Source organism: Pleurodeles waltl, chromosome 8 (assembly GCF_031143425.1).
Source record: "Pleurodeles waltl isolate 20211129_DDA chromosome 8, aPleWal1.hap1.20221129, whole genome shotgun sequence".
NCBI classification, from domain to species: domain Eukaryota; kingdom Metazoa; phylum Chordata; class Amphibia; order Caudata; family Salamandridae; genus Pleurodeles; species Pleurodeles waltl.
This window is the reverse complement of record NC_090447.1, coordinates 182837926-182857533: the sequence shown is the minus strand read 5'-3', so window position 1 is coordinate 182857533 and position 19608 is coordinate 182837926. Positions and strand designations below refer to the sequence as shown.

Here is a 19608-nt window from a genome sequence, read left to right as displayed (position 1 = left end):
CTTTACATGAGTACCACTTACATTACTTGTGTTGTTTTGTTACGTATAATAAATCGAAACAGGGGTTATTTTGCCCATTGTCGCAAATAATGTTGACCATATTTTTGCAGAAGTTTTCTCTGGTTGTTTAACCCTAAAACCACTTGTTTTGGGTATTTTCTTAAAGGCCCCACTCCTATCATTGAAGTTGAAAGCGAAAGGGAGCTGCTCAGCAAACCCACGAAAAAGTTGATTTGAAATGAAGGTACATGGCCGGTTATTGTCAGGAGCATACAGGAAAGCAGTCACCAAAGCAAAAGAAGGACGCTGCGTACAGTTGCTAAGAGGTGGTTCCCTTTACGTTATGCGTTCCTTTTAAAGAAACCGACCGTTTAAGAAGGTGTCCGGATTACATCATTCCAGAAATAAAATAAATTCTAAAATAAACAAAGAAAAGTAAACTAAAATAGGTTTACAGTTAAGAAGACGGTGTAAAAATCACTTAAGGTGAAGAACAATCTGTTTTGTGCGCCAATGTACCCCAGTGCATTTAAAGTTTTGCGGTTGCCTCCCTATACACGTTCAATGCAAAATAGTAGTGCTGGGTAGTTTTCGCTTGGGCTTCTTTTGGTAGGATTCGTGCTTGTGATGGGCTTCTTTTTGAGGGAAATTGCTCTTGTTTTTGTATTTGGGACCTAGCATTGCTATGTTTTGGATGTTGTTTCCCGAGTCCTAGTTTTGCGCTGTTTTTCGGGGCATATTCGCATTACACTGGTTTTGTTGACCCAGGTAAGAGGTGGTTGGGGAGCCTTCGGAGGGTATGGAGAGACAAAGAATACAGGGAACTTCCCACTGACCTTTCTTTAGGCGGGAATGGGAGTGCGGATCCCGGGAGGGGAGGTGGGTTACCATGACAACCGGACGCTCCACATGAGCAGCGGACAGTGCATGGGAAGCAGTGTTGGGTTAGCAGGAGCAGAGGGCACCGATAGAACCACCAGTGGAGTTCCAGAGACACTGCGGGTAAGCACTCATGGGTACAGCACCCGTACACACGACTTGAATAGGACGTATGTTGCGCCGTGTGGAAATGCGGATGGGGCACATGAAACGTACATTATTGGAGGGACGTCACGGTATGATACGCAGTTTGTACAGAATTGACCAACGCCGAACTCTCAAGTGTCCATCTCTTAATATTAGAAAGCATGGACACTCACTAAACTATAGTTAGGAGGGCTAATTATCAGTAAACAATGTGCGATGATATCACTTCACAGAAAGAGATTTCAGCCTTATCATTTCCTTTACTTTAGGGCCGGTGCATCTATTTTTTCTCAAACCGGTTATTAGGACTTGTATATCCATATCTCTGCTGCCCTTTGGATTAGGGTAATGGACATCATTTAGGGGTCGCAGCTGCAACCCCTGACATGCCCCTTGAGACCACTGGCCTCAGAGGGGGCCACGCCAGTGCCAGGAACACAGTTGCAGCCCGTCCTTATAGACATCGGCTGGGACTCCACTCTAGTTGTTTTCTCTCCATACTTTTATTACAGTAACAGTGAATTGTATTATATTATTTACTGTAAGTGTAATAAAAATGGAGTACAATTTTATGGACTATGACCTTCGCTTGCAGCTGAGGTAAGAAAACAATGTTTTAAAATGTATGCTGTGTGTGCTTGCGGGTGACGGTGTGTACAGGGAGTGCAGAATTATTAGGCAAATGAGTATTTTGACCACATCATCCTCTTTATGCATGTTGTCTTACTCCAAGCTGTATAGGCTCGAAAGCCTACTACCAATTAAGCATATTAGGTGATGTGCATCTCTGTAATGAGAAGGGGTGTGGTCTAATGACATCAACACCCTATATCAGGTGTGCATAATTATTAGGCAACTTCCTTTCCTTTGGCAAAATGGGTCAAAAGAAGGACTTGACAGGCTCAGAAAAGTCAAAAATAGTGAGCTATCTTGCAGAGGGATGCAGCACTCTTAAAATTGCAAAGCTTCTGAAGCGTGATCATCGAACAATCAAGCGTTTCATTCAAAATAGTCAACAGGGTCGCAAGAAGCGTGTGGAAAAACCAAGGCGCAAAATAACTGCCCATGAACTGAGAAAAGTCAAGCGTGCAGCTGCCACGATGCCACTTGCCACCAGTTTGGCCATATTTCAGAGCTGCAACATCACTGGAGTGCCCAAAAGCACAAGGTGTGCAATACTCAGAGACATGGCCAAGGTAAGAAAGGCTGAAAGACGACCACCACTGAACAAGACACACAAGCTGAAACGTCAAGACTGGGCCAAGAAATATCTCAAGACTGATTTTTCTAAGGTTTTATGGACTGATGAAATGAGAGTGAGTCTTGATGGGCCAGATGGATGGGCCCGTGGCTGGATTGGTAAAGGGCAGAGAGCTCCAGTCCGACTCAGACCCCAGCAAGGTGGAGGTGGAGTACTGGTTTGGGCTGGTATCATCAAAGATGAGCTTGTGGGGCCTTTTCGGGTTGAGGATGGAGTCAAGCTCAACTCCCAGTCCTACTGCCAGTTCCTGGAAGACACCTTCTTCAAGCAATGGTACAGGAAGAAGTCTGCATCCTTCAAGAAAAACATGATTTTCATGCAGGACAATGCTCCATCACACGCGTCCAAGTACTCCACAGCGTGGCTGGCAAGAAAGGGTATAAAAGAAGGAAATCTAATGACATGGCCTTCTTGTTCACCTGATCTGAACCCCATTGAGAACCTGTGGTCCATCATCAAATGTGAGATTTACAAGGAGGGAAAACAGTACACCTCTCTGAACAGTGTCTGGGAGGCTGTGGTTGCTGCTGCACGCAATGTTGATGGTGAACAGATCAAAACACTGACAGAATCCATGGATGGCAGGCTTTTGAGTGTCCTTGCAAAGAAAGGTGGCTATATTGGTCACTGATTTGTTTTTGTTTTGTTTTTGAATGTCAGAAATGTATATTTGTGAATGTTGAGATGTTATATTGGTTTCACTGGTAATAATAAATAATTGAAATGGGTATATATTTTTTTTTGTTAAGTTGCCTAATAATTATGCACAGTAATAGTCACCTGCACACACAGATATCCCCCTAACATAGCTAAAACTAAAAACAAACTACAAACTACTTCCAAAAATATTCAGCTTTGATATTAATGAGTTTTTTGGGTTCATTGAGAACATGGTTGTTGTTCAATAATAAAATTAATCCTCAAAAATACTACTTGCCTAATAATTCTGCACTCCCTGTATGTGAGAAAGTGTGTTTCTATGTGTAAGCATGTGCATGTGTGAGTGAAGGTCAAAGGCGTGTAATGTCACTTCCGGTACCCCTGGCATTTTGGTGACTTGCCGTCCATGATTAGGGTGTTGTAGATGCTCCGACACGGTTACAATTATGAGCAAATTTATTAGCAGACGAGGTAGATAACAGCATAATCGGAAATACTATCATATACCTCATACCTAACATTCCAGTAAAACGAAGTTGCTTACGTAACCACGTTCCACTATATTTGCCGCAACCCTATTATGAATAAGACATGTTATACCCCCCACTTTTGACCCACAAAGAATAAGGTAACGGAACTAACACAAGAGCTAACAACAACGGGCGAAGGAAAAACGTAACAAAACCCCAACATCATTATAACATGTATCCACAAATGTAATCATCCAAATTCTTTGGAGGTCCAACTTTTCGGGGTACCTTTGATCTCAATCCTTCCCAACCACAAACCCCCTTACTACTCATCACCAGTAGCTTCCACACAACCCTTTTCTTCCTAAATCAAAACATTTGTTTTCTGACACATTACCTACACACGGTTTCTGCATGCTCCTCCAAACCTTCTTGCGGGATCGCAAACACAAAGGTGCCAAACTGTGTTTCCTCTTACAGACCTGCGCTATTACCCTCACTACCACCAGATAACACATCTGACGGGGCCACGTCGAACAGTTCTTGTACCGCACTGTTTTTCCCATCACCTTCATCAGACAGAAAGTACCGAGCTTCCAGTAACCGCTGCTGAAGGTACCTAGTATTAGACAGACTGATGATGGCAGCATCTTCCAGAAGTGAACCTCATGGAATTCTTCATCACGTGGACCTCCTTCTAAGGCGCATAATACACGCGTTATGCCTTCGACACCATACCAGGCTCCCTGATACGAACCCATTGGTGCACCCTAACAACGTAGAAACTGTTCCATTTTTCTTATCTTAATACTTCTTATATTTACCATGTGTGATATTCAGCTTTCTCCTCACACCCTTCAGGGACCAGTTTACTACACGCTCTGCTAACGCCTTCCACCATTTAGTTTTTATTGATATTATATAAAAGGTCATCCCGTTAGATATTCATGTACCCTTCCATGTACTTCCTAGGTTTATCAGAAGTAAACTGAACCCTGTTGTAATTTAGCAAAAATACCGGAACCCATTCTGTCTGCAACACCTCATCCAGATGTTTCAGATAATGATGGCCTCGGGCTTTGTAGACTTTTCTGCACCCAAACAACTGCTACTACTCCAATCCTTTTCACAGTGTGTGCACATGCCACCAGTACGTGTTTTCCACCGCATTTATGGCCTTAATATTGCCATCAGGCCACATGGCAATAATGTTCCCTCTCAACAACTTGAAAGGAACCATCCAGTTACCTCTCACTAGCGCCCAATCATTCCACGACAATTCATGTATCACACTTGAGCTCCTTAAGGTCTTAGGGCATGCAGGACAAGAAGTCCACAATGATATTCCTATTCTCCGGCAATCATTGCACTTTGTATGTATGATCCTGCAAACAAATAGGCAATCATGCTAACTGACCTCACTTAATCATGACCTCCTGGTTAAAATTTTAGTCAGGGCTTTATGGTAACAACAAATGACAAACTCCCTTTCCCAAATGAATGTTATAAAATGTTCCAGCACAATAAAATAGCCACCAACCCCTTCTCGCTCACATCTGTGGTAACCATATTGCAAGCACTGGGCTCCAGGTATGGCATATTCCTCACAATTAGTTACCTTGAGTTCTTCAAAACAATTCTGGTACTCACTAGTCCACTTAAAGTTTGTCTTAGGTGTCAGTAGCGGTCTCAGTTGATAAATCTTGTCCATTAATTTGTTCACAATTTTAGCATAAACCTGCTAGGCCCAAAAAAGACCTAACATTGTCTCAACACCATGGAGAGGGGGCACAACTGATGGTCTCTAATAATTCTGGTTTTAGCTTTATAACATCATTACTAATCTTGCAAACTCATCTGTTCTTGCGAAAATTTACACTTTGCATGTTCAGTAGTTACACCATTTTTTAGACCTGACAGCCTTAGGCTGGTCATCCCCCAACTTTTTTCCTGCCTCCCTCAACTTTTCGGACACTGTTTTTGCTGGTTTTAGGACTCTGCTCACTTCCATTGCTGTCCAGTGCTAAATTGCATATGCTCTCTCCCCTAAACATGATAACATTGGTTCCTACCCAATTAGCACATTTAATTTACCTGTAAGTCCCTAGTAAAGTGCACTACCTGTGCCCAGGGCTGGTAAATTAAGTGCTACTAGTGGGCCTGCACCACTGATTGTGTCACCCACATAAGTTGCCCCTTAACTATGTCCCACAATTGCCATTGCCCTGTGTGGGCAGATTAACTGCCACTTCAACTTGACATTTAAAACTACTTGCCAAGCCTTAAACTCCCCTTTTTCTACATGTTACTCTTATGATAGGCCCTAGGTAACCCATAGGGGAGGGTGCTATGTAGGTTAAAGGCAGGACATATATTTATGTGTTTTACATGTCCTGATAGTGAAAAACTCCCAAATTCGTTTTCCACTACTGTGAGGCCTGCTCCTCTCATAGACTATTATTAGAACTGCCCTCATATACTCGTAAGTGGTAGATTCTGATCTGGAAGGAGTAGCCATGTCTTGTTTGGTAATGCCGGACTGGTAATACAAAATCCTGCTTCCCGGTGAAGTTGGATTTAATATTACTATTTTAGAAATGCCATTTTAGAAAGTGGCCATTTATCTGCACTTACTGCCTTCTGTGCCTTACAGCCTGTTTCCAATCGACGACTGGTCTGTGCTGGTTGACAGCTCATCTTGTGCATTCCACCCAGACAACCATAAACACAGGACACTCAGTCACATCTGCATTCATCTGCATACTGAATGGGTCTTCCTGGGCACGAATGGTGGAGGGCCTCACAGTTACATTTCAAAGGCCAGTGGGCTGCCCTCACACAAAGGACTGATACCACCCCCCCCAACCCCCCCCCCGGGATCCTGGCAGACAGGACTGGAGTGAAAGGGGAACTAGTGCACTTTAGAACCACGCTTTGAAGTTTCCCCCACTTTAAATGCATTTTTGGGTATATAAACTGGGTCTCTGACCCCACAAAATCAGATTCTTCTGGACCTATACCTGCAACCTGTCAGAGGAACTATCCGGCTGTCCAAATGACTCATATGGACTGTTTTGCTGAGAAAGACTGCTGCCCTGCCTGTTGTCCTACTGGCCTGCTTGTTGCCATGCTGGCCACTGATTCTGCTGGAAGGACTCTGCCTTCCCCTGGACGTGCTCTCCAAGGGCTTGGATTGAGTTTGCCTCCTGTTTCTGAAGTCTCAGGGCCAACAAAGACTTCACCTCTTCAAAGAAACTCCTTGTGCTTCGAAAATCGCCGCAATGCCTGCAAAAATTGACACAAAGCCTGCATCGAGGCTGAGAAATCGTTGCACCTCTTACTAGAACGACGCAGCGCCGACTTCCCAACTGGAAATTCAACGCAGTGCCTGCCTTTTGACGGAAAATTCAACTCAGTGCCTGCCTTATGATGGAAAATTCAACTCAGTGCCTGCCTTATGATGGAAAATTCAACGCATCGCCTACCAGGTCAGTGCAGCGCAGCTCCTTCTACCAACACTTTAAGGATTTTCAACGCATCGTCCCTGGGCATCAAAATACCCCCTCATCACAGTGAGGAACCAAAACTGCGCACTGGAAAAATGACGCAACCCCTTGCAGTGTGGAAAGAAACAATGCATCGTCTGTGCCATGCCGGAAAATCTGCGGCAACACCTTATTTTTCCACGCATCTCCTCCCCCGCAGTCTCCGTGCGTCAAAAATATTGACGCATCCGAGGTACTGTGTGTTACAAAGAAACAACTATTGATTTCTAAGGACTGAGACTCTTTTAAACCTTTTAAAAGTGATATTTCAACCTGTGCTCATTGAATCATTTTGACTTTATTTTATTCAAATAAAAATTATCTATTTTTCTAAGCCCGTGTGCTGCATTTCTGTGGTGTCTTCACTGTGTTACTGCACAAAATCTTTACACATTGCCTTCTAAGTTAAGCCTGACTGCTCAGTGCCAAGCTGCTAGGAGAGGGCACAGGATAATTTGGATTGTGTTGTGAACCTTACTAGGATTGTGGTCCCTACTTGGATAAGGGTGTATACTTTTGCCAACTAGAGACCCTATTTCTAACAGCATTGTTTTATTTATATATATATATATATATATATATATATATATATATAACAAGAACTCCAGAACCTTCTCTAGTCTACAGTGATGTTAATTTTTTTCTCTCCCCATTATCAGTATATTGTCCTGGAAAAAGAGAGAGCCTTTCATTTTCCCAAACAATCTGTACATCAACCTTTAAAAGAATGCAGCTGCGGAGACTAGGTCGAAGGGCATCCTCTTAAATTCGTAATATCCTCAAGGGTTATAAACCGTGTGTTCCCTATACTGCACAAATGTAACTGAACTTAGCAGAATGCTGCATACAGGTCAAGGATGGAAAACATTTTCATCAATTTCCAATTTATATCCACTCCTATTTACAAATCACCACTGTATTTCAAAATGATAGGTGCATACGGATCCGAGAGGTCAGCCAGTTCACCCTCCCAATTGGAACCTCCTTTCCAATAATTTTAACCAGATAAGGAAACCAGAACTCACACAAATTAAATGTCAAAGTAACACAATTCTAGCAAAGAAAGTCCATTATTAAATCCACTTCTTTTAGTCCACGATTGTTTAAAATTCCTTTTATTGCCAGAAGAATTTCCAAGACACAAATCTTGTGTGCAGTCAAAAGGTCAAACATCACATTTGTAGCCTATTGCCAACACTTTTCATTCTATGCAAATTTCTAAGGGCTACAATATAAATGTACATTCTCCTTTACATTGACACACAATATGTTTCTTAAGACATCACTCTACCCACATTTATTTTGTGAAGAATCATCACTCTTGCTACCCATTTAATACATCACTGAAATGAACAATTGCCATTAATTCCTGACATTGGTCATACACATCATTGTTATGTTGCCCATATGTTATAAACACATTATTGTCATTTATGATCAAATACTCTATAACCCAGAATCCGTAGGGAATGCCATGGATCTCTACAATTACACCACTTTTGTTAGTAGGGAATCTCATAGGTCGCTAATACGCTATATATACATTAGACAAATAGAAACAAACAAAAATCAAATGCATTTCAAATAGCCCATGTACCTCAACATCTGTTTAAAGCACCCACTGTCCCCATTGTTGACATTGTAGTAAAAACTGTATGGTCACCACAATAGTTCAGTTGGAAGAAAGACATTCCCAGTCTCAATCGTAACATCCATTATCCAAAAATTGTACCCCAATCATTAACATTTCAAAATCAGCACAGCATTATATATATATATATATATATATATATATATATATATATATATATATATATATATATATATATAATGTGCTATAACTGCTCATGAAGGAATTCCAATAGTAGTTACAAAAACAATAATCAGTAAATAAACTTTAAGGACTATCTCCTGTATGCATTTATTTCCACACTATCTTGTGGCTGCATGACTGCCCACATCTAATGCAAAGGCTGTGGCATCACAGAAATCTCCTAAATAAACACACAAATGGTATGGTTAAAGATAACGGTGACCTATTCTGTCCTACCTCAGCCAACTTTATAATAATACACTGAAAGTGTCCGGTCCTTGTATTATTGGAAGATATCCCACTCAGTCAAAATAATCCTTTTGGCCCATATACTTTGACAAAACCGCCCATATGAAGTGCAGGATATACTGCACTTGTCAATATGAAACTGACTTTTCCAAATATAGCTCAGTATTATGCTGAGTAGATCTTTCCACCCATACTAAAAACCGCTCATATGAGATGCAAAAGATACTGTGGTTATCAGTATGAAACTGACTTGCCCAAATATCGCTCAATGTAATACGGAGAAGCCAGGTTATTAGTATGTACTGCGCATTCAAATATCTATCTCGACTGAATACGATATTACGCGATAAATACAATCTTACCTGATTCCATGGAGCATAAAGCACGCAAAGAACATGCAGAGCTTCTGGCATGCACGTTGTGCACCATTTTGGTCGATGAATTCATACCCAACTTCTCTGTTATCAAAGACAGACAACCGTCACGCAACATTAACCACAATGATTGTCATTGAAAGAGGACTGGCAGCCATATTTCTAGAGTTGTGTTATTTTGATATTTAATTCGTGTGAGTGCTGGATCTAGTTAAAATTGATGAAAAACATTTCATTCACCTTCAGTAGTGTTCACCTTCACTAGTGCTAACATTTCACTGATCTTTGGCAAGGTGTGAGGAAATGGAGAATATTACATGGTGTGGTTGTATGACTTCACTGTGCAATACACTGTAAACTCCTTTCGGACCAGTCAGGCTTCATTTGTTAAATCTTAGCTCAACATTGGTTAGCTGTGGCTCATCTGACCATCAGTTTTACACAAAAGAACAAGTGTAAAGCATTTCAATAGCACCAAAACAATTGCAGAAGAAAGAAACGAGACACTCAAGAAATCCAACACCCATTTGTAAAATAGATCATATTTTATAAATTTTTGGACACCAAACAAAGAAGATTCACTGGTGGGTTCCAGACATATAGATTTCACAAGGAATAGCAAAATAAAAAAGTTTTATTTAACCACAAATAAGCGTTGGCAAATTCAATGAATTTGACATTAAAGAACTTTTTCAAGAAAAAGTTGGGCAAGTTGTAATGCAGTTACGTAGAGTTATTTCAGGTGACCAGCTCCGGGAGGGAGCTAGTTAGGGGGACCAGCAAGATCTATAGCAACAAGTACCTCCTCACAGAAAGCAGTCTGTAGTCCAGATCCTTTGTAAGTGGTACCCTGACTTTGACTTCTGTTGGAGTGATCCTGATGTCAGGGTTACAGGACGCTGAAGGTGCTGTGCTGTGCTGAAGGGATCTTCCTGGTGCTACCCCTCTGTCCATGGAGTTGGTGAGGTGATCCTGGCCAGAGGGATCAACATCCCTTGAAGTCCTCTCAGGCTCAACAGAAGTCCTGTTGCTACCAGGCTACCAATTGTCCAGTACAGTGGTTTCCTTCTGTTGGCTGTGACTTGTCATCTGGATGACCCAGCTTCAGTCCGATCACTCTCCCGGGTCCAGCAAACTTGTGACCAACTTTGTAGCATTGGGTCATGGTCCTTTGGACTGCATAGGGGTGAGAGGTGACGATCTGGAGAACTCAGCTACCAACTCCCCAGGCAAGCTACTTCAGCTTACCAGGATATGGCTATCATTGGACTACATGTCAACGGGAAAAACAGTTTAACGACTCTTCCCCCTCCCTTGCCCCACTGTCAGCTGTCCACCTATACAATAGAACAGCCCTCCCACGTGTGCTTGTTACTTGCTCTTCAAAGGCAGCTTCCCCTTTGAAGCTCGCCTTTTGGGCCAATACCCTGTGTGGCTTCCTGCCAGGAGTAGGTAACACCTCCTCCAGTGGAAGGCCTCTATTGTTACCTTTCCTGGGATTCATTCACATGTCTTCCCAGGAAGGCAGAAGGTTGCCTCAGAAAATGGCAACTAGAAAACCTGAGGAACAGAGTAGCAACTTTCTAAAAGATTGCATGTGGCAACAAGTTACATTAAGCCCGACTTGATGTCTAAGTAGAAAAGGAATGTAACAAGTTGTTTGATACCTTGAAGTACCAACTTTGGTATCCCCATTCAGAGGTTAGCACAGATGAGCTGTCAGTGTGTACCTCTGTACTTTTCAACGGGACTACCCGCCTCTTCCCACAGTAAAAGTGGCCATTGTGGGTTTTTACTGCTAGAACATGTTAAACACTTGTTCTCCTTTGCAGATATGCTGTATCCTACCTGAAGACTCGTTAGGCCTACTGTAGCAGTGACTTGCACAACATTAAAAAGGGAGCTTAGACTTTGCCATTGCTCAAAATGGCAAAGTTGAGTAACTTCTGCAGGGGGAAACTGTGAGCCATGTTTTACCTTATGCCACTAGGGGTGGCAGAAGAAGTGCTACAGTCCCTGAGGTACACTCTAACTTACATGCCCTGGGTGCCCCTGGTAACATATACCACAATAGGCTATGCCAATTAGGTATAAGCCAATAACCCATACACTATTGTAAGGGTCAGAGCACATGCACTGAGTCCTAATTACCAGTGCTCAGGGCATTTCAGAGCCATTGCACCAGTGCCTAGTAGTCAAATTCGGGGCAAGTGGTGGGGAAACCTGCAAAAAGCATGTTTCCTCACACAAGGGAAACCTATCAATGAAGATATTATTATTGAAGTCCTGGAGGTATGTCACACTAGAACAAGAGGCGAGGGAGTACCAATTGGAATGTTCTATAGGCTCAATTATGTCCGCCTAAATTTAATCTTCATCTCTAAGTAAAATGGGTATGTTCCTCGTTTTATTAATTGTCAGCCCAGCATAGTCCTAAAGAACAACCTTATGCTCAAATCCTTCCAGTCTGCAAATTCTACTGCAATAAACAGTGGAAAACTTCACTAACATGCATCTCCCAGTTCTTTCCTCCTTGTCCACTGTCAGAGCCTGATTGTTGCTGCCGGGATCCAACACTATATTAAGGTCACTTTGATCTAACCAGTCTATTACACATGTACTTTTTTTTTTTAGCCTATGTAGATTTTGTTCGTGAATGTTCTGTTTTTGGTCATGAAAATTAGATTCTTGAACCCAGGCATCTCTTTCGACTCCCCACTGTATCTGTGACTTTTGTTTGACGTATACAATTTTGGACCTTTATATTTTTTTAATCAAAAAGGTTCTTCCAACCAATTTCTTCCACAACTCTATATGGAGAACCTGAGTCTATTACCATATGTAACCTCAACCCTGTTAGTCTCATGGTGCACAAAATATTTTTTGGCACACTCTTTGACTACAATGTTTAAAATCACTTTCTCTTTAAAATGTTAGGTTTCACGGTTGTCCATGCACCCTTCCTCACTGCTTGATTCTCCTAATATGCATTCATTTTACCATTTTGTTCCCTTTCGTTCTACAGCATAATCACATGAAGTGCTTCATCTTCACACTATCACCACACCTCTATTTTAAAGCAGGACAACCCTTACTCAAGGCTACATTATTAAAGCTATCTCATCTATGGCAGCTGACGTTGCTACCATCCATACTTATATCACTTTGGAGATTTCTTGACTGATTCCTGGGATTTACATTCTTCACCAACACATATCAAGCATCTGAGTCTTTTTTTTACAGACCTAACACACTATCTGGTCATTTCAGCCTCCCTAAGTATGGCAGTAATGTCCTTTCAATCCAAATCACCATTGATCCAGAGTCTTTCCTGAATGGTAGGATTTAGTGCCTGCCTAACTCCTTGGTCATGAATAAACTCATCATCAAGGGTTGCAAAAGCTTCCTCAGGGCAGTAACATACTCATCAACAGTTTTACTTCCTCCATTGTTTCCTTAGGACACATTTGTGTCTCGTAATTCCTATGTGCACTTCTGGAGTAATATGAAGTTCAAGTTCATACAACATGCTAATAAACACATTAGCATTCCCATAGCCATCCTCCTAAGGAATTCACACATAAACCTTCAATCCTTTTGGCCACAAGTAGTCTTCTTTGTCCTGGGTGCAAGAGGGAGTACAAGGCCAGTCTTCACCCATAAGCCCACATTTAACACCAACATCCAGCTTTAGGCAATCCCAGCATACCGAAAAAACTTGGGGCTAGATGTATCATGCATTTTTGCAATTTAAAAAATGCATTTTGGTATGTATGAATTTCAATTTGCGATTCAGTAACTTGTTACTGAATCGCAAATTGCAATTGCAACTACATACTGATTTGGTATTAGGAAGGGCGTGTCAAGGCCGTCTCTTCCCAATACTGAAAAACTTTTTATTTTTATTTTTTAAATGCATCCCATTTTCCTTTTAAGGAAAATGGGTTGCATTTGAAAAAGAAATATGATTGCTTTATTTAAAAGCAATCACAGACATGGTGGTCTGCTGAGCCCAGCATACCACCATCCCTGTGATTGTAGCCATTCACAATGGGTCCCAAATTGCAACCTACCTCTTGAATATTAATGAGGTAGGTCGATTTGCGAGCCATTGGGAATCGCTAAATGAAACTCCTGGGGTTTCATACATTCACATAGCGATTACGTAATTGTGATTCGCAGATAATCACAATTAGGTAATTGCTGTTTGAAAAAATGATACATCTGGCCCTTGGAGACATGAACAAAGCTGAGCTTTCAGCAACCAGATAGTTGATCACACAATTGTTTTCTCATTCTGTTTCCTTCTATTGAAGTGTGCCCCAAAGGTTATTCAGAAAACCTCAGCAACAAGATAGGGTGTTCCCTTTAACTTGCACAAGGACCCGGGGTAACAAGCATATCAGAAATATAAGAGGTACCCCTTAGGCATCACATAATCATATGTTTAATACATTCATACCTCATACATGAAAGACAATATTCACAAAATCATTCTGTTTATTCCAAAATATTTTTTTAAAGTATATCATATTTATACATATTCATTTAAGTATTTAACCTTTTCAAACGACCCTGTTCCTCAACCCTTGGATGAATAATTATTCATACAAAGAATAATATATATATATATATACATCAGTACAGAAAGGCAATCGTGAAAAAAGACCCACAAAAAAGGAGGATTAATCATCAAGAAAATTTTAAAATAAAAAATGGCTATTTCAAGGAGAAAAATGCCATCCTGTATTGTTCCTGCCGAAGTCTAGATATTTGATGTTATAAGTCGACATTTTTGTCCCTTTAAGAGTTTGTATGGGACCACCATCAAGCCTGGGTGAGGGTCATAATCTATCACATCAGAGGTTGAAAAATTATGGCCTCAGTATATTGGTTAACATTTCAAATGGTGGCACACCAACGAAGTATATTCAAACTGTGACTAAATCCTCGGGTATCTTCTTCCCTTTGTGGCTTACCTTGTAGTAAAGATAAGTGATGTGACGTTACAGTCCAGAGTGTCCCGGTAGACCAAGCCAAATAACTTGATCAGCATTAGAAGTTGAAGGGTGTGACAGGCTGTCCTTGTATATGATGAGATTTGTCACCTGATAAAAAACTTAAGGGAGGAAACCTAAAGTTGATTCTTCTAGTGAACATTTAGCACCTGTGCTTACTATTGTGATGCATGAGATAGGGAGATACGATTACATATTGCATAACCTAAACAGTATGAAAGAGAGGACTGTGAATTTAGTATTATTTATTATTGATTTGAGCATTTATTGTTATTTATTTATATTATGCTTTCAGGTGTTATTTATCGGTATAAATAACCACAATTCATTTACGTCTTTAAATTCTCTCTCTGACTTTTAATCTCTGAAGATTCAACAACTATAATGTCATTAGCAGTATCTGTTGCACTATTCAATGTACCTGTTTTTTGTATCCAATTTAGATCTTTTGGTGCAATAATGGTTTTGTTGCACGTGAAATGCAGGGACGAAAGCCAGTTTCTGTTTGAGACAACGGTGGAGGTGTCTCTGGAAGAGCTGACAAAACAAATTGCTTGTATCTATAACGGAAGGTTAAAAGTGGAGAGAATATGTTTCGGTAAGGAGTGACTGTAGCAAAATGTAGTAATACAAGAAAAAAGTAGTTAATCTGACAAAGAATAGCATATTCAATTATGTTAAGATCTGCAAACTACGGTATAAGGAACTAATTTGTGTAGGACGTAAATATTGTTTGCTGTCTTGTACAATACTAAAATAACTTCCTGTTGTATAATACTGCCTTTGTTAAGCGATTTGCCTGACAATTGATGCAAAAGATTTAGAAAAAGTTTAAAAACATGGTTATCCGCATGGGTTAGAGTGCATAACAAGCAATAAACAGAAATGATGTGCGCCAAGGATGCCGACTGGCCCGTTTAAATAAAGCCAGATGGAAAAAGGTTTTATTAAGTTCTTGGGAAAGCTGGATGATTTTGTCATTTTTGATTTGTGATCTGTGGCAACATAGAGCTCAAAATCTTGAGCGGGCACTGAGAAGTTGCCTCTGCCGTCCTTACTTGTACACGCTGTGCTCTAAGACTCCTTGCTGAGCTTAAACATCAAGATGTTTTGTCTTTATATTCAATCGGTTTTGGAAGTATTAGTGGACCATTTGTGTGCTGGATTTAATACCTTGTAGGGGTCAACTACATTTGGACAGAACACTTTGACAGTGGCCATCTTTTTCTTCAGTACAGTACCCATAAAAAACGTTTTTGTAGATCAGTTGGTTTACATTGATATGTAGAACCTTGATAATTTGAGGCGATTCTGCACAAAGGTGGTGAGTAAAATTGATTCTTTGCTTGAAGAATCTATTCTAGAGTGGCTTGAGGCATAAGAAGGCTAAAACAAGCTTAGCAACACCTTGCTAGAATTGCTACAGGCAGTATAGCTGGATCCTGGTCCCATGCTGTAATGGATGGGCCGCGGTAGCATTACGTTATCAGGAACATTTAATGATCACAACCCTGTAGATCCCCACAGGTATATGAATTTCAGATTAAGGGGTGAAATTTGACAAGATATGACCCAAATGCCTCCCAATTTACCTATAGAGAATGTGAACTAGACACGTAACAAAACATAGAAGATACTGTTAAGCATTTTGATTTTTTGTTGTGAGTTATTGGCACCTTTTGCCCCAAGTGTGCAAGCACTAGAAGTTTATACTGTCATTATTAAGACTTTATCTAGAGCCAATTTTAAGTATAAGTAGATGTAAAAGCTTTATTGTAGATATCAGGACGCTAGTAGTGAACATGAATGCGCATCATTTAAAATTATAAAAGCAGGTAACATAGTACATTTTGAGGATTCCTATGTACCTAATATTAGCATAAAAGTCTACCGTTTTATGAGGGTTTAGGTGTTGTCTTCGCTTATCTGAACCTCATTTATTTTCCAGTCCTCAGCCTGTTTGCGAGACAAGGCTAATACCTTTCTCGGTGTCTACATTGTTGTCAGACAGCAGCCTTGGTGCATTTACACAAAGCACTGCTCTGCTCTACTCCTCTCCTTCTGGAATATTAAGTTACTCAATGTCTGACCGACAGCATGGTGATTATTTTTTATCTTCCATACTTCGTTATTTTGGGGGAAATCAAAGTCGTTGTTCATGATGGGAAGTGAAGTGTATAATTCACATACATATTCATGTAATGTATTTCTCCTAATCATCAGAAAGGCATGAATGGGAACCTGAAGTATATTATCAGACTACATGAATGTTATCACACATTATTGCAGGATAGTAAACATGAATACATATGAGCTAGTCAATGATTGCAAACAATGACAATTGAGCCTAAGGCCACAGTGTGCAAGTGAGCAAATGCACAATATAGAAGGCATATAGTGCAAAACACAGGGCACAGGTTTGCCTTAGGTGTGCCAAAGGCATGCACACTGTACTTGTCAGCTGTTCCCCTGGCCAGCATCTGCCTTTTTGTGGCCTGTCGCCTTCTGAATCTACCAGTGGAAGAACTAGACACTAAGTAAATTAACACAACAGACTTGGAGGTCCAGGCACCCCTCTGTTCAATGTTAAGTTCAAGAAAAAAAAAAAAAGAAGCGAGAAAGTGCTCGGACTGAAAGCACAACAGCACAGTCTAAAAGTTGGGCATTCTTTCTCTCAGCTCGCTCTAGGAATTGTTGGATTGCCCAGCCATCATTTGCAATTATGTGGTTGCTCGCCTCTGACTCCACCGGTGGGAGGAGAAATAAGCAGTGCCCACCATCAGGCAGGAAAGACAAATAGAGAACCATCAAAGCTGTTCAAAGCTGCCAGCTTACTGAAAACCATAAACTGTATGCCTTTCTCCTGTGTGCGTTCATCCATCACACTACATCCAATGACACGATAATCACACCTGAGTGGTTATCATGCACAACATGGAAACACATCCTACATAGAATCAAAATAAAGAGAACAGTCTTCCAACCACACACCCTGCACAGTGTTACATGCTATTTATCTAAGCAAGCGCTTCAGCACCCCACATAAGTGTAGTGAGAGCTGTATAAATGCTGCAATACAAAAGAACACATCTAAGAAATAATAACAATAACATTCATAATCAGTACAATGGAGGGTCAGGCAGCCGTTCAGAAGGAAAGAATTAAACAGCAACGAAAATAAATGAACAAAATAGACAGACCCGGAGGTTCAGGCAACTCTGCATTCAGTGGTATGGGTAAGTACAAGGAAATAAACTACAAGAAAGTTTACAGAATTGTACAGGTTGTTAAGGACAAAAAGGGGCTTGGTCCTCTGTGCTGGAAGATCTTTTGTTTGTGGAATAGGTCTTCTTAATGGATCTTAATTTGGCAGGTTTGCTGAACCCATGCCCCAATGTACAGAGTAGGTTGCAGATGGAAAGTATCAAACGGGCACAGCACCCAAAGGGTATGCACTGCATCTTTATGTTTGGGGGTTTCTCATCAGTGTATTTCTGTGCACTTGTAGTGAAATGTGTGTGTTGACCACTGACTTTGTGTAGCACCACTTTGCACTTGGCTTGGCTGTCCACCGTCACACCAGTTACAGACTCCATTTTGTGTTAAGTTTAGCCTTAGCTTCATTCTGCCTATTGACCTTATCATAGCTTTTCCCTGCAATGTCAGATTATCGAAAGTAATATACCGTTACGTCTGCTGGACTCCTCTGGTTGCGGGGATATATAGGGCTTGTATGTTCATCAAGAACCCTAGGTACCCAGAGCCAATAAATGAGCTGCACCCTGCAGTGCGTTTTCATTCTCTACCTGGTATACAGCAATTCATTAGCTGAAATATAAAGAGTAAAAAATAGCAATCAAGAAAACCTTTGTATTTCCAAAAGGGCACAAGATAAGGTGTTGAGGAGCAGTGGTTATTTGCACATCTCTGAATTCCGGGGTGACCATACTAGCATGTGAATTACAGGGCATTTCTCAAATAGATGTCTTTTTTACACACTCTCCTATATTTGGAAGGAAAAAATGTAGAGAAAGACAAGGGGCAATAACACTTGTTTTGCTAATCTATGTTCCCCCAAGTCTCCCGATAAAAATGATACCTCACTTGTGTGGGTAGGCCTAGTGCCCGCGACAGGAAATGCCCCAAAGCGCAACGTGGACACATCCCATGTTTTTGAAAGAAAACAGAGGTGTTTTTTGCAAAGTTCCTACCTGTAGATTTTGGCCTCTAGCTCAGCCGGCACCTAGGGAAACCTACCAAACCTGTGCATTTCTGAAAACTAGAGACCTAGGGGAATCCAAGATGGGGTGACTTGTGGGGCTCTGACCAAGTTCTGTTACCCAGAATCCTTTGCAAACCTCAAAATTTGGCTAAAAAAACACATGTTCCTCACATTTCTGTGGCAGAAAGTTCTGGAATCTGAGAGGAGCCACAAATTTCCTTCCACCCAGCGTTCCCCCAAGTCTCCCGATAAAAATGATACCTCACTTGTGTGGGTAGGCCTAGTGCCCGCAACAGGAAATGCCCCAAAGCGCAACGTGGACACATCCCATGTTTTTGAAAGAAAACAGAGGTGTTTTTTGCAAAGTTCCTACCTGTAGATTTTGGCCTCTAGCTCAGCCGGCACCTAGGGAAACCTACCAAACCTGTGCATTTCTGAAAACTAGAGACCTAGGGGAATCCAAGATGGGGTGATTTGTGGGGCTCTGACCAAGTTCTGTTACCCAGAATCCTTTGCAAACCTCAAAATTTGGCTAAAAAAACACATGTTCCTCACATTTCTGTGGCAGAAAGTTCTGGAATCTGAGAGGAGCCACAAATTTCCTAGCGCCCGCAACAGGAAATGCCCCAAAGCGCAACGTGGACACATCCAATTTTTTTTAAAGAAAACAGAGGTGTTTTTTGAGAAGTGCCTACCTGTAGATTTTGGCCTCTAGCTCAGCCGGCACCTAGGGAAACCTACCAAACCAGTGCATTTTTTTAAAACTAGAGACCTAGGGGAATCCAAGATGGGGTGACTTGTGGGGCTCTGACCAGGTGCTGTTACCCAGAATCCTTTGCAAACCTCAAAATTTGGCTAAAAAAACACATGTTCCTCACATTTCTGTGGCAGAAAGTTCTGGAATCTGAGAGGAGCCACAAATTTCCTTCCACCCAGCGTTCCCCCAAGTCTCCCGATAAAAATGATACCT

The 19608-nt window shown here is 41.2% G+C and overlaps 1 protein-coding gene across 2 annotated transcripts in view; it reads left to right on the top strand.

Annotated features, from left to right (window-relative positions):
• Positions 1 to 648: 648 nt before the first annotated feature.
• The window catches only part of CFAP298 (cilia and flagella associated protein 298), a 74194-nt gene continuing 55234 nt past the window's right edge, over positions 649 to 19608 (top strand). Inside the window, exons 1-2 of one of the 2 annotated variants that reach the window (XM_069204031.1) lie at positions 649 to 768; positions 14860 to 15014. In XM_069204031.1, the coding sequence (XP_069060132.1) occupies positions 14876 to 15014 (139 nt within the window). In that variant the 5' untranslated portion in view covers positions 649 to 768; positions 14860 to 14875. Of the gene's footprint in view, positions 769 to 893; positions 1003 to 14859; positions 15015 to 19608 lie in introns of those variants that run through there. The other variant, XM_069204032.1, reaches the window with a different exon arrangement.